The sequence below is a fragment of the Lissotriton helveticus genome, chromosome 11 (genome assembly GCF_964261635.1).
Source record: "Lissotriton helveticus chromosome 11, aLisHel1.1, whole genome shotgun sequence".
Taxonomy (NCBI): domain Eukaryota; kingdom Metazoa; phylum Chordata; class Amphibia; order Caudata; family Salamandridae; genus Lissotriton; species Lissotriton helveticus.
In genome coordinates this window covers 1,032,067,544-1,032,083,694 of record NC_136072.1, presented here as the reverse complement: position 1 = coordinate 1,032,083,694, position 16,151 = coordinate 1,032,067,544, and the positions used below count along the sequence as shown (strand labels likewise).

The 16,151-nt window shown below is 51.8% G+C and overlaps 1 protein-coding gene across 4 annotated transcripts in view; it reads left to right on the top strand.

Annotated features, from left to right (window-relative positions):
* Positions 1–16,151, top strand: part of ACAD10 (acyl-CoA dehydrogenase family member 10) — a 524,903-nt gene that overhangs the window by 234,821 nt on the left and 273,931 nt on the right. For all 4 annotated transcript variants that reach the window (XM_078667441.1, XM_078667438.1, XM_078667440.1 and 1 more), the window contains one exon: positions 14,963–15,157. In XM_078667441.1, coding sequence (XP_078523567.1) covers positions 14,963–15,157 — 195 coding nt within the window. The remainder of the gene's footprint in view (positions 1–14,962; positions 15,158–16,151) is intronic.

Here is a 16,151-nt window from a genome sequence, read left to right as displayed (position 1 = left end):
CGATTGGTCCGGAAGTGCTACATATGGGAGTAAAGGCTGCAGGCGGTCTGCTATAATTTTAGCGTATATTTTAACATCTACATTAATGAGGGATAGAGGGCGGTAGGAGTCAATGTGTGTATCATCTTTGCCAGGTTTAAGTAGTGTGACGATGAGGGCCTCTCTCATTGAGTCCGGCAGTATCCCAATTTCTTGCGCTTCAACAAATACAGCGTGCAGGCGTGGGGCCAGCTCCTCTGCGTATGTTTTGTAGAAGGCTGTTGTCAGCCCATCCGGGCCGGGAGCTTTATTTAATGGCAATGCTTTAATAGTCTTTGCGATATCCTGTACCGTAATGGGCAGGTCCATGTATTGTCTGTGGGAGTTATTGAACCACACCAGCGCTATGGATTCCAAAAAGGCCTCCAGCGCCTCCTCGGACATGGAATGTGTAGTCTTGTACAGCGTGTCATAGTAGGCGGTGAAGGCTTGTAATATGTCTCTCTGGTCTGTCAGCGTCTGCCCCGCGTCATCAATTATTGTATGTATGTGCGTGGGTGTAGGGGTTGAATTGATCATTCGAGCCAGTGTGCGGCTCGGTCTATCTCCCTCGCCATATCTGCGCGCCTCAGCCTGTTTCCCAAGGAACTTCAGTTCCCTTTGCGCCTCTTCCTCAAAATTCAGTAGTTTGTCTTTAATCTGACCTGCCAATGTGGGTGACGGGGATTCACAAAAGGCGCGCTCTAGCAGTTTTAGTTCTCCCTCTAGTTTAGCAATAGTATCTCTGATGGCTCGTAACACCCCTGCCCTGCGCGCTATACATTTTCCCCGGATGACTACTTTGAACGCGTCCCAGAGGACCGCGACAGTGCCAACCGAGCCTGTGTTCATAGTGAAGTATTCATCAATATCCTGTCTGATTTCCTCCGTGAAGGCAGCATCCTGGAATGCGTCCTGTGGGAGCCTCCAGGAGAAGGCCTCCCGTCTGGTACTCGGAATGGCCAGTTCCAAGAGGCAGGGGGAGTGATCAGATAAAGACCTGGCCAATATATCCACCCGCGTGACCCAGGTGGCCACCCCCGTAGATACCAGCCAGAAGTCCAACCGGGACCAGGCCGCATGATGAACGGAGACACACGTGCCCAGGCGCGTGTCCGGGTTACGTGCTCTCCACACATCAATCAGAGAGCCCTCGCTCACTATGTCCATGAGCGCTTGGCGCGCTTGTGGGTGCGATTGCCTAGCCACTCCCTTTCTGTCTAGCGCGTCATCAGGCACTACATTGAAGTCTCCTCCCCAAATGACATTCGTGCAGCCAGTGACAGCTATTTTGGCCCATACGTCCCTAAAAAACTCCGGATCATCAACATTCGGACCGTAAACGGCAACCATGACCACCTCAGAACCCAGCAAAACACCATGTAAAATAACATATCTCCCAGCTTCATCCAGCAGCACAGAACGCTCTCTCCAATCCATCCCACGCCGCAGAAGTATGGCTACCCCTCTGGCATAATTAGAATATATAGCCGAATGCAAGTGACCCCACCTTGAGTGTTTTAGCCTGGGGGAGTTTGTTGAGTTGAAGTGTGTCTCTTGCAGGAAGCACACATCTATTTTGTGCCGTAGTAGGTAATTGTGCATGAGTCTAGATTTCCTGTGGTCACCCAACCCTCTAATGTTCCATGTCAGGAATCTGGTCACCTCCATTCAGATTGCATATCGAGTGCATGTCCCCCCACCATCCGACCCACATTGCAATCGCGCAGTCGTACATGTTGACCTTCGTGCATCTTTCTATACACCAACGAACTCCCATCCCAACACCCCCCCCTCCCACTCCAACCCCCCAATTAGGTTGTGTCGAAACCCCCCCTACAGCGCCCAAACAAACTGAACAGTTGGCGCCTAACCAATGAAACATAATTTGTTCGGGAGATACCCCTGGGAGGCGTGGCATCTCAAGCGTACACCCCTGTGTTTACAGGGTGGCTACATCAGTATAACTATTTCTACAGGCAAATTCTATAATAGTAGACAGTGCGTAGCCGCACGGCAAGCCACATGGGGCAACCTACAATTATCACATTTCAACTAAGAGCGACATTAGGCAGCAAAGCATGTGGACATTAACTGCAAAGCATATGTTGATAAAGAGCAATAATATCTAAGGCCTGCCGTTCAATCATTGTCGCTCATCAAGCTTGCAGATTCAGCTCCAGTGTCCGGCCGTTTCGTAGATGACGATTTACTTATGTGCTTAGCAAATTTTAGCGCAGATTTCGCATCAATGAAATGGTGGATCGTGCCCTCATGTACTACTCGAAGTTTAGCTGGATACATGAGAGAGTAGGGGATCTGCGCTTGGAGCAGGACTTTCTTAGCAGGGATGAACTCTTTGCGTGCGGCTTGCACCAGTGGAGTAAAGTCTGGGAAAAAGGATATCGTGTTTCCTTTGTGTACAATCTTCCCTAGCTAGTCGCAGAACCTGATCCCTGTCCTGATAGTTTAACAGCTTGACTAGTATAGGTCTCGGCGGGGCCCCCAACGGCGTTTTTTTCCCCAGTGTTCTGTGGGCCCTTTCCACAGTGAATACTGATGACAAGTTAGGGTCGAACAGCTCGTGCAGGTCTGACATAAAGTGTTCCATCTTCCCCATTGCCGTTGTCTCCGGAATGCCCGTGACGCGGATATTGCATCTTCGTGAGCGTGCTTCAAGATCATCAGCCTTGGCGCAGAGAAATTCAATTTTCTTTTCCAGGTTGACAATATGCGCCTTCGTTTCTTGTTGAAACTCGCAGCATTCAGTGTGTCTGTTTTCCAGGCCATCAATGCGTGTTTCATGCGTGGCCACCTGTGCTCGCACAGTGTCTAGTTGGGCCGCCATGCCATCCAGTTTCGCATCAATACTCTTTAAGCTGGTCCTCACCTCCATAAGTAGCGTCGCCACGTCAATGTCTTGGGTTGCGTCAATCGAGGGTCCCCCTGCAGCTCCCGCATCTTGTTCGGCCGGTTTCATGTTCTTTTCTTGCTCAAATGTGAGCCTCGGCTGGCGCGGATCTCCCTTCCCCATGTCTGACGTGCAGCCTGCCGCCGAGTTTGCGTGCCTGCCAAGTGATGTGGTCACAGACTTGCTTCACAGTTCCGGTTTCGCGGGTAGGTAGGCCAAGCCGAGGGTGAATATAGTGTCCTGTATGGTCTCCAGGCCAGGTGTCGCTACCTGCCCCCCCGCAGCCTTTGCCCACCTCGTGGATCGCGGGCAACGGCCCGTCCAGAGAGAATGTCAGATAATGCTTCCGATCTTGGATCCAGGGCAGCGCAGCATTTAGGCCAACAGGTACATAAAATATCAGATTTGGGCAGTATCCCCTCAGCGCCTCTACGCCCAGTTCATTCGGCAGCACCAGTATCGCCGCGGTGGGTGTGCATCAACTTCCCCAGCGCCACACTATTAGTGTAAAGGTCAACCCTTGTGCAGGCTATAGCTCCTGCAGTGCCACCAGCTCGGCCCCAGCCCCAGCAGGCGACAGAGGCAATGTAGTCGTGGAGCGGCGATTTCACTGTACGTTGTTCGCGTCGCTCTTTCAAGCCGTGCCCACTCCGGTGATTGCTGCGCAGTCGGAGGCCCAAAATGGCGGCCGTCTCCCTGCGTCCGCAGCTCGGGACGACAGAGGCGCCGTTAGCAGCTTTCCCTCAAGGTCGCTCCTGACCCGGCCCCCGCTGCAGCCTCGCCTTACCCTGATTGAGCTGGACGCTCGGCCGATAGTTATCCTGACCGGAGATTTAGCAGCAGGTCAGGCCCACAGCGCCCCGTCCTCGACTTGACCGCCGTCACCGCACAGGGCTCCAGATGCAGCGGGTCCCGCAGCACGTCCCTCCCGGCAGGCCCCACGGAGCCTCCTATGGAGCAGGGCGGGCGCCCAAACCCGCCGAAATTTGGGTCGGATCTGCCCCTGCTCTCGCCGCCCCTCCACGCACCGTCCAGTAGTGCTCACTGTCTCGAAATAGTAGGATTTTGCAGGATTATCGATGTAGCCGGCGGAGCTCGCTGTTTAGGCGGCCATCTCGCTGCTCGTCCGGCCACGCCCCCTTCACACAAATATTACCTTAACTGCAGGAAAAACCTTTCCCTGATCCATAATGTGGTACTGTGAGCTGGCAGTCAAAGGGTTTGTGATGTAGGGGGTTGGGCCTACTTGTCCCAAGGACAAAATACACATGGAAACGTGTTGCCCTTGACCCCAAACAACATGTCCCGGGCGTCGGGCTATAGGAATTCCACATCCCTAAAGCCACTGTCTATAAGCTTTTCCCACCTTCTAGTACCAGGGTATAAAAAAGAGACCTCTGAAGGGGACCTCTGATAACCACTCATCAGTACACTTTTGGACCCGTGGATACTCTGCCAGGGTGGACTGCTGTACTGCTGGGAGGACTGCCACTCTACTGAACTGCTGAACTGCTGCCCTGCTAGATTGGTGCCCTGTTGCCCTGCTGTTCTCCTCCCTTCTTCCTGGTTACAAGGACTGGATCGTCATCTGCCCCAGGGCCTCCAGAGTGACTCACGCTGGCTAGTTGGCTCGTCCCCTATTGAGAGCCAAAGAGACACAAAAGGGTTCCCCCCATCTTGAACCCGCACCTGGACCCAACCTGAGTGAGTCCTGACCCTCCAAGTTGTTCCCTTCCTGTCTTGGATGCTTAGAAGTGGTGCAAATTTTTTCTAGATGGGGCCAAAATCAAAACCTATGGACCTAAATTAATTTTGGCCCAGAAGTGCTTAGAGTGCTTAGAGAACCAGTAGGAGACTAAGACCAGCATGCTCACCTATCGGACCAAGGTGCATTGCCTGTTGGATTGACTTTGCGGCTTCTCCCACTACATTCTTCTATGCAGCAGCAAGTTATTTTCAGCGGTCCATCGCCAAAGCAGTGTCGACCTCGTGGATCTGTGTTTGGCTACAGCCTTCTGCCTCGTCCTGCTGGAGATATTCGACTTCCATTTCAGAGACTAAGTCTGAATATAGACATCTTCACCATGGTTTGAGCCAAGTCTATTGTACAATGACTGTCCCTCCTTGGACACCCTGCCGCATTGCCCCACTCAACTTTATCTACCCAGACACTGAAGGTAAGCACTGACCTGGTCGATCCACTTTGTGTATTCGAACCATGCTCCTTTGATGTTGCCCATATATTTTTTTACTTTGAACTGGTCTCGCACTACTAGATGTCTGCGGTTTGTGCTTTGATCTGTTTTTTTTTTCACAACAGATTTTTATTGATTGAATTAGGCAGAGCAATAAACGTGGCACCCCACAGTCAGGAGAAACCACCAGGCATCTTGATACAATTTACATCACAGGGCCAGAGTCCAATCAAGAGTTATAGTAAAACACGAACAATGGGAACTTACCCCCCCACCCCTACCCCCCCGAACTCCCACCACCCAATCTCCCTGTTACCTCCCCGTTATCCCTCCCTAACCCTGTGCACGTGTGTAGAAGGAGCATCAGTGCTTGGTCGTGGTGTGGCAGATATGACGCATTTCACAGGCCCATTTGAAGGTGTGTGCCTAGGGATCTTCCTCAGGTTCCGCTGGGGGATCTAGTGTCAATTCCCTATAGTCAGCCCACCTCTTCCATATCTTGAAGTGCTTGCGGGGGCATCCTCGTGCTTCGAATATTGGTCGTTCTAGACCCATACAAAAGTCTAATCCGGCTCTCCATGCACACAGGGGAGGGGCCTTCTCGTCCTTCCAAGCACGGGCCAGATCCCCTTTGGCCAATACTAACCCCAATAGCAACAAGTGGCGTTTATATATGTTCCCACCAACCCCTTCAAGGATGTGAAGTAGCCCTAGGCGATGAGTACGTGGGAGGTCCCAATTCAGTACTTCAGACAGGCAGTTCCATACACCCCTCCAGAAACCAACTATTGTAGGACACGACCATACCGTATGGAGCAGTGTACCCACCGCCGCCCCACAGCGCAGACATTCCGGCGACCCAATCAGTCCTGCCTTCCACAGCCGCTCACGGGTATAGTAAGCCCTATGGAGAATTTTGAATTGGATTAACCTGAGCCGGATTGCGATGGCAGTCCCCCGCGGGGACTCCAGGGCCTCCCTCCAATCATCCTCATCCATGGGGCCAATGTCAGCCTCCCAGGCCATCCGCAGGTGAAGAAGGGTGGAGGAGCAGTGAGTGACCATCGTTTGATATATACGGGATACCTTTTTATCCCCCAGGTCGCCCATGAAGACCTTCGCCTCAATCGGGCTAAATTCAGGAAGTGAGTCTAGATTGTCAATGCTGGGTGCCAGTGCATGTCTAAATTGCAGATAGCGAAAAAACTGGGTCCGGGGCATGCGGAACTCTGCACTGAGCTCCTGGAACGATTTGAGCGTAGCTCCGGACATCACATGTCCCAGCAACGAGATCCCGATTGTGTCCCAGCCGTCAAATCCTGACAGCGAGGCAAGTTCGGGGAGTCGTCCATTATGCCACAACGGTGTTTCTGCAGTTAGTCTACCCCACCAGCCCATGCGACGTAACGCCTGGCGCCACACAGCGAAGACAGTTTTCGTAACACTAGGCAATGTCCGCCGCAGCCGGGCTGAGTAGAGGATCGTGTGGAGCGTATTGTTGCCCATCAGTGCGCGCTCTAGGGCGTAAGCCGGGTCGCTGCTGTCGCTGTACCACCAGTCATTTAGGATGAGCAGGTAGGAAGCTTGATAATAGGACAGAAGGTCCGAGGTGGCAAGTCCTCCGCAATATGTAGATAAGAAGCACGTACGCAGCGCCACCCTGGCAGCCCCCCCAGCCCACAGGAAGCGTCCCAAGACAGAGTTGACCTGCCGAAACCACTGAGGTGTGATAGGGTGGGGATAATTCTGCAGCTGATATAGGAGGCGTGGAAGTGCCACCATTTTGAAAATTGTGGACCTACCAAAGATAGTGAGGGGCATCCGAGACCACGTTTTCACATCTGCTTGAACCCGCTCCCAAACAGGCATTATGTTGCGTTCCCAGGTAAGGCTCACCGATTCCGACAGGAACACCCCCAGATATTTCAAACCGCCGGCAGCTACCTGCAGTCCCGATGTCCAGGGGTCCGTCACAGCACCACCCCCAAGGACCCACAGGGTGGATTTGGGTAGGTTCAGGTAAAGGCCCGAGACCTCCCCAAAGACCCGCATTATCTCCAACACCCGCGGCCCCGAGCATCGCAGGTCAGTAAGAAAGAAGAGGACATCGTCCGCGTACAACGCGATCCTATCAGAGAGGTCCCCGGTCCACACAAAGCCTCGCATCTGTGCATCTATGCGCACCCAAGCGGCCAGAGGCTCCATGGCGGGGGCGAACAAGTAAGGGGATAGAGGACACCCCTGCCGGGTCCCCCGTCCAATGCGAAACGTCTCTGACACCGCCCCCGCGACTCGCACCGCAGCCGTGATGTCAGTATAGAGTAGCTTGACATATGACAGGAATATCGGGCCGAGATTGAGGCGGGGCAGTAGCGCAAAAAGGTATGTCCAGCTCACCGAATCAAAGGCTTTGTTTATATCGGCTAGCAACAAAGCCACCTGTTCACCCATGGCCCCCATGGCATCCACCGCGGCCTGTGCGCCCCGGATATTATGGCGCGTTGCCCTGCGAGGCAGGAAGCCAGCTTGGTCCGGGTGGACTAGGTCTGTTATGTATGGGAGCAACCGATTCGCCAGGGCCTTTGCCAGTATTTTGGCCTCTACATTAAGTAAGGAGATGGGGCGATAGGAGTCATGTCTATCTGGAGGTGTACCTGGTTTCTGAAAGACCACTGCTTCGGCATGGCGCCAATCCGGGGGCAGCTTGCCCCGTGCACGCGCCGTCTCAAGTGCACGACGATAGTGGGATCCCAGTTGTACATGGAATTTCTTGTAAAACTCACATGGGTAGCCGCTCGGCCCGGGGGCCTTACCTACATTGAGCTGTCCCAGGGCCTCCCCCAGTTCCTCCGCTGTGAGGGGAGCATCAAGGGCCCTCCTGGTCTCATCCGATATCACTTTAGGCGGCAAATCATCTATGAATTTAGCCACTTCATCTACAGATAAACGGTCACACGGGGCATATTGTGTCGTGAAGTAGCTAGCAAAGCTCGCCGCTAATTCGCTTGGGTCAGTAATAACCACCCCGTCGTCAGCAGTAAGGCCTGGCAGTGTAATGGGTTGAAGGCTGCGTTGACAAAGTCTATGGAGCAGTGTGCATGATTTATCTCCCCACTGGTATATTCTACTCCGCGTGGCCAGCCACGCCTGTTTGGCCTCATCCATTAAGACCGACGCATAGGATTGCTGTGCCTGGAGAAGCAACCGTATTACAACTTCATCTCCTCCTCCCCGACTCTGCTGCTCTAAAGTTTCTACCAGCGCGGCCGCTGCCGTGATTGTCTCCCTACGCCCACGACGGGCCGCAGTACACCACGCGATGTCCACTCCCCGTATAGTGGGCTTCAAGGCCTCCCATACCACCACTTCGTCGACGTCATCTACCAGGTTTTCTCGCCAATAGTGGTCTATTGCCTCCCGAAGATGTCGGATATAACCAGGCTGCTGGAGATGCCACGAGGACATCCTCCACCTGAAGGGTTGACGTTTTCTAAGGAGTTCCACCCTGACCGACACAGGGGAGTGATCGGACAGTCCCCTCGGTAAAATCTCTGCCGCTCTCACCCTGCAGAGGCATACTCTGGGCACAAACACATAATCTAATCGTGAGAAGGAGCCATGCACAGCAGATACAAACGTGTACTCGCGCGCTGTAGGGTGCATATGTCGCCACGTATCCACCCAGCCCATTCCTTCACTCATAGCATGCAGCCTAGTGGGGGGGAGGAGGGGAGTCCAAGCTTTTCCTGGCGCCTCTGACGGTCCATACATACATCCATCACCTCGTTCCAATCCCCCCCAACCACCGCTAAGGACTCCGGGATGTCCTCCCACACTGTGAACAGTCTCTCAGCCAGGGCCCACTGCAGAGGGGGCGGGGGCATATACACTCCCAAAGACCACGGGCTCTGTGCCCACCATTCCCTTGACAAAGAGATAGCGACCCTGCGGGTCCACCCACTGCTTCTCATGGATGTAGGCCACCCTACGATGAATTAAAGTAGCAACCCCTCTGGACCCCCTGGAAAATCCGGCATGGAAAACCTGATGATAACCAAACCTCTGCAGACTGAGCACCTTTGATCCCATCATATGAGTTTCTTGGAGCAAGAGCACATCAGCGACCTCTCTCTTCCCCCAGTGCAAGACTGCCCCACGTTTAACCTTGTCCAGCATCCCCCTGACATTCCATGTAATCACTCGCAGGGACTCCTCAGGGAGTCTATGTATCGCATTAGCCATAATCAAGTGGGACCCACCAAGGAGGCCCTCTGCGCCAACACCACCCATTGCGCACCAACGTCAGCATCTTTGTAAATAACACGTGCATTCCCCCCCACCTACCCCAGGACCCGAACACAACAAGAAAGGCAACATCCGCTTTCTCCCACCCCCCTCACCCCCCCTCTCCTCAACCTTCCCCTTCCCCGCTACACACACCCCACACCCTATACCTCATGGAACTATGAAGTACCTGTCGCGGCATGGACAACACCGAGCCCAAAACGGAGGGCCCAAGACCAACCATGCCAATGGATCCCAACTCCCCGAAACCCAGTAGTCTCAACCCCCCTCCCCTAATAACTCCTACCTTAGTAGGAGAATGGCAGCCCCTAATAGGTCGTCCCCGAGCCACACTCTACCACCCCACTCATGTTCAATAACTCAGTGTCGAATTGACGCTGAGGCATCGACAATGTATTCAGTTCGCTGGGCCTCAAGCGCACCGTCTCCAACAATCGGGAACTACACCACCAAACAGGGAGCACAGAGTACCTGAGGCCTTCAGTGATCTTTCCCAGATTGGTCTGAGTCCTCAGTTCTGCCGCTATCTTGTGTACCGGCGACAGAGACTGACCGCTTCCGTGATTTGGACCTCCGGTTTCTCCTGCTCTTGGCCGTTCGGTCTCCTCGTTCCTGCGATGACCCCCTCGAAGAGACCGGGTTCAGTCCCGGCTGGGCATGCGGCCTGAGGGCCACCGTTTCGTCAGTCCATTTAAAGAGGTCCTCCGGAGAGTCGAAAAACAGCGTTTTGGACTGGAAAATCACCCTCAGACGAGCCGGGTACAGCAGAGAGTATTGGAGATTCAGGCCTCGCAGCTTCGCCTTTGCGTTCATGAAGGATTGGCGCTGTTGCTGTACGAGCTTGGTATAGTCTGGAAAAATCATGATCTTTCGGTTCTCGTATAGAATAGCATCCTTGGTTCTCGCTTCCTTCAAAATGGCATCCCGGTCGTGATAATTCAATAGTCTTGCTATCACTGCCCTGGGCCGTTCACCCTCCGGCGGCCTCTGTGTCAGGGCACGATGTGCGCGTTCAACGACGAAGCAGTTGGATAGAGCCCCCGGGGGCAGCCAGCTCATCAGCCACTGAGTGAGAAACTGTTCCATGTTCCCCTTCTCACATCGTTCCGGAAAGCCGATGAACCGGAGGTTGTTTCGACGTGCGCGTCCCTCCGCATCCTCCGCCCGGAGCGCTAGGCCCTTTTGCGCAGTTTCCATTGCCACCATCCTCTTCTTTAGGGAACCCACGTCGTCTTCTACCACCGAAATTCTGGATTCTGCTTCCGTAATCCGCGCCACTGCATTCCGCAAATCCTGGCGTAGTAAGGTGACATCTGCGCCCACCGCGCCTATTTTGGCGTCTAGCATATCCCTGGATTGGGTGATGGCTGCCATAAGCGCTGCGTTGTCCGGCCCCCCTCCTTGTCCTCCTCCCGAGGGTCCGGGCCCCCACTGGGTCCTGTGAATTTATCGATGGTCGGCTGTTTGGTGAGGCCGCCACCTCCTCCCCTGGTCATGGTTGCAGACTACCCGTGGGCCACTGATAGTAGATGCAGTCGCGGCAGTACAGGGTCCTCTATTCCGTCCGCAAAGTCTAAGAGGAACCCACACAGCAGTTCTCCCCCCGCCGCGGGGTTCGGACACCTGTATCCCTGACCTGGCACTGTTCCTCGGGCAGGCCAAGGCTGGCCCCGGGATCCACACCCCAGTCGTCGGCGGCCTTCGCGTCTCACACTCCACTGGCTGGACCGTGCCTCACCTCCGTGTGCTTCAGGCCCGGCGGCGCCGGTCACCCGCCCCCAGTACCAGCCACCACTCCTGCAAATGTCCGGGACCCAGGCGGAGGTACTCACAGTTCGCCGTCAGTCACGGGGCAGTGCCAGAACCGGGTCGGCCCACAGGTTACCATCCAGCCACACTCCGGTCTGCCACCTATGGAGGATCAGCAGGGAAGACCCAACACTCCACGCCGGGACCTCCTCCAACCGATCGCAGCTCTCAGGTACTGTCGAGGCCCAGCTGTGGCAACGGCCCGCGGGGATCCCTGGGCGGGGACCACGAAACTCGAGGCCCCGGCTGCGCTGGGTCCACAAGGCCGCCGCTTCCGGCCGGACGGGCTCACGGCATCTAGGATCTCCACACCTCCAGCGGGGTTCTTGGAGGATAGCGCTGACCGCCCCCCGTCCCTCTGGGCAGTCGAGATGCAGGACAATCGGCGGGTCGGCCGAGCCACACAGACACCCTCCGGCCGGGAGGCGCCAAAATCAAGGCCCCTGCTTCCCCGCCGCGCGCTAGGCCGCACTCTCCTCTCCGCTGCCCAGCCGTGTCCGATAATTCTGGAGCTCCGCGGACTGCACCGGAGGATCCCTGGCACCCTCAGCAACATTCGCCTCACATGGGCTGTGGTGTATGGGCTCGGGGGCCAGGATAATCAGCTGGATGGTTAACGGGCCGGCAGGAGCTCTAGTAAGCTGCAACCGCCATCGCCGCTCGCGAAGCCACGCCCCCCTGCTTTGATCTGTTTTAAACTAGTTTTCTCTGAAAACGTTAAGAATTTATAACTCCGGTTCTACTTATTGGATTTTTTTCATGTTGGTGCCAAATAATGTATTAAAATCTACTCTATTTTTGTATATTGGTATGGGATTTTTTCTTGTGTTGTGTTTTCACGTTATTACTGTTTGTGTGCTGCATAAATACTTTACACGTTGCCTCGAAGTTAAGCCTGCCTGCTTTTTATGCCAAGCAACTCAGGGTTAAGCATGGGTTAATTTTGTGACTTTTTGTGGTTCTACCTTGTAAGGGATTGTATGTGTTGCTTGACCAGGTCTCACACTCCAGTCAACCAACATCCCAGTTTCTAACACATTCCTTAAAGATTTCAGCCTCCACTATGGAGATACCAAAGACACGTTTTATTAAACCCTTTCAGCATTCCTGTCTGAGAATGACTTGAACCAATGACTTGAACCAACACTCACATCAAAAGGGCTATGCTGGATCTGATTGTCTCGTGTTCACTACAGACCCAGTTACAGTTGTTTGGTAAGATAAATAAGAGAAGAACATGCTTATGATATATGAAGGATTCTAATGAAGAAAGGAAACTCTTCAGACTGCACAAATGGTTGTGGCATGAAAAAACCCTGCAGGGATTATCAAGAATTCCATTATGGCTCATGTCAATGCTACAAAAACTAGTCTTTGAATAAAAAGCCCAGTCCATAAGATCCCAGATGAAATCGGCAAAAAATAGACCGAGAACGCTTTTTGAAATGATCAAAGTTGCATCCAAGCCCAGTAATACTAGTGAACTCGTTGAACCAGGAACGAAATGTAAAGAATTTTCACACTTCTCCAATTCTAAAATAAAAAAACATTGAAGCTAAACACAAACACTAGCTCCACAATGGCAATAGTGAACCTGGTTCTACCTCGGGGATATCTCACAAACTGAACTTAGAAACACCATGCCTAAAATCAACCCCTCTGAACCCTTCTTAGATTTTCTACTGGCCATACTAGCAAAAGAAATGCATAGTGCTCGAATATCTCACTAGGTGAACATTATAAACCTCTCCCTACAGAAAGACATTTTCCAAGACTTTTTAAAATAGGGCTAGTTATCTGTTAAAAAAACATCAGGTGACCCAGAGGACCTCATATACAATATTGAGACTTCCATTCTTGGTAAAATCCTGGAGTGCTGACTCAACTCATAAATTAAACAATTTATAAAGGGCTACAATCTGCTGGCTGAATTTCATTCAGGCTTTAAAGAATGTCAGAGTACTGACACAGCCCTAACTACAAAAAATTGATGATGCGTTTAGAATCATGGACAAAGGATGCTCATGCTTGCTTATCCTTCTTGACCTCTCTGCGGCTTTCAATAAGGCAAATCATGATTTTTTTTATTCACAACTTGAAAGACCACATGGAGCTGGAAGGGGCAGTCATAGAGTGGTTTAGGCCATACCTGGTGGACTGCTCACAGCTGATTATAATAGAACATGCATTCTCAAAACCTTGTGAAAGTCTCCCAAGAAATCCCCCAGGGCTCCGTTCTAGCTCCAGTGCATTTTAAAATGAAATGTACCTGAAACCACTGAGTGATCTCCTCAAGAACCCTTGCAAATGCTATCATCAATTTACAGACGGCACCCAGCTTTAGTTAAGGGTTGCCTTGCAGGCAGACATTGCCTGGCTGATACAACTATTGACTAAATACATTCCTAGATGACAACTCACCATCTCAAGTTAAACCCACACAACACTGAATTTCTTCTTCTCTCAACTAACACATCTCTGACACAAATTGAGGAATGGCTAACTTCGACTAAACCTCCTAAGCTGCTCCGCTACATTCTCTGAGAATGCAGAAATATTTGGTTTCACTCTGGATGGAAAAGCAAACTTCCTTACACACATCAGAGATTGGATTATTGGAAGACCGTCCTTGCTGAAATCTCCAACTCACACATGACTACATTAAAAGCTTCAGCAAATGCCGCTACTTTCTAGCCTTGGAGGCTAACATGTATGACTGCATCACCCCAATCTTGTATTCCCTAAACTAGCTGCAGACTGAAGGGAGATCCATGTTTAACGTGGTCTGCTTAGTCCACATAATCTCCCACTCTGATCAGTCACAGTACCTTGCCAATAAACTGGAGCAGTTTGCACCAGCTGAGAAGTACAAGTGGTGTCCTGCTCTTAATAGCTGCCTTCAAGAAAAACCGAACCTTAAACCAGTCCTTTTCTTGATGTGCTCCTAAAATGTGGAGTTTGGTTCATCTGGAAAATCGGACACTGTCCCCCCTCCCAGGATTTTTTTTAAAAACTCAAAGCTTTTCCTCTTCAACAAGTCCCTACCTAACCACTCAGTAATTCTGATGGGTTAGGGGATGGGTGCTCTAATGCCTGCAAACTAGCCTCTCCATGCACTAAACTGGAGCCACAGGTTTGGAAATCTTCAAATAAAGCTACAGGCTAATGATCCTAGTTACTCCCATTCCCCAGGAAATAGTACGTCTGTCTTCCTCCATCTCATTAGATCTACCTCATTATTTGTTTGTACGTAGTTAGTTTTGTTTATTACTGTTGTCATTGCATATAAGATATTGCGAAATACTCAGCCCATTGGAGTTGATACCGCTTGTGATTCCATACTTTTATATTTGATGCTAATGCTTTTGCTATGAATGGACTTGATTTTTCTTATGTTGCTTGGTTGTTATGTTATGTAAAGCACTTTGATGCTCTCTGGCCTAGTTTGGGGTATAGAAAACAACGTAATAAATAAATAGTGGTGTCTGCTCGAATTTTAGAAGTGTCTCTTGGGTCTAATGCCCAGAAGTTTCTATGGTCCTGGTTCTCTCCCAAGACATGCAGCAAAACACATGTATACTTATTCCAGAATTTTCACCCCCTTTTATATTTATATCATACATTTTGTTGTATGTACTCTTGACTGCAGTGATCAAAAAGTTGGATGTGTTATGATTGGTGCTTAACAGAAGAAAGTAACCTAGCTCTTTCTCTTTTTATGCAGGCAGGCATGTCTGTTCGAGTGGACTCATTTTTCTCTGAATTCACAAGTCCTCGTATGTCCAGGCCCCACTCAGCCATGATGGAAGCAGTGAAGTGCATACGGGCTGAGGGACTGCAAACTGCAGTTTTGAGCAACAACTTTTACCTGCACAATGGCGAAAGCTTCTTACCTTTGGACCAAGATCAGTTTGATGTGGTAAGTTTGAACTCATGTTTCTGATAACCAAGTTTATTGATTTTGGAGACACATCAAGGTACAACATGGCCACGGTCTAGCAAGGCGACGCAGTAAGTACAATACAAAATGACAATCAATTGACCCCCACATCCAGTCCTTAGTAGGCCACCGCCAACCCAAATCTTCTCATATTTACTGGGACAACCCCAAGCTCATATATGGACTGTTCCTAATGGGCATACCAATCCACATGCCTCCTCCAATCCACCACCGAGGGGGGAGTCTGGGACCTCCATTTACTGGCAATATCACGTTATCTCACCAGTGTTGCAACCCCAATAAGAGTGCGTTCCATCCTCTGCCCACCCACATCTGCCAACAACTCCAGCAGACCAACCTTGGGGGTGAGGTTAAGCCGGTGGCCCAGAGTTGCAGAGAGTTCACTATCGATTGCCACCCAGAAAGGAACCAACCTTGGGCAGGCCCATACCACCTGAAAGAATTCCGCTTCCCATAATGAACAACTGGCACAATGGCCATGGGAGATCCTGCCGGCACAGTGGAGCCACTAAGGAGTCATGTGTGCAATGTGCAGGTAGTTAAGCTGGACCAACTGGAGGCGCACAGGGATAGCCACATCCATGGGGGCCAATCTAGACTTGCACCACTCTCCATCCTCAAACTCACCCGACAAGGCCACCACAGCCCAGGGAAGCGATCTACAGCATTGACGTTAGCCTCAGGGGGGCTTAATTCTGGAGTCTGGGGGAATATTGACCATTAGAGCGTGCTGCTGCTGCCGGTACTAATAGAGTTTGGTGCGAGAGAGCTGATATTGTTCCTGCAGCCACTGTAACATCGGCATGCCACTGCTCGCCCAGACAACTCCAAGGTGAGTGATGCCTATTCTATCCCAACATGCAAATACCTCCAGACCAGCGGTTTGGTGTTCCCTGCCATGGGGGGCAACTTCCAGCACAGCAATACTACCCAAGTTCCGGGAGGGAGTCAG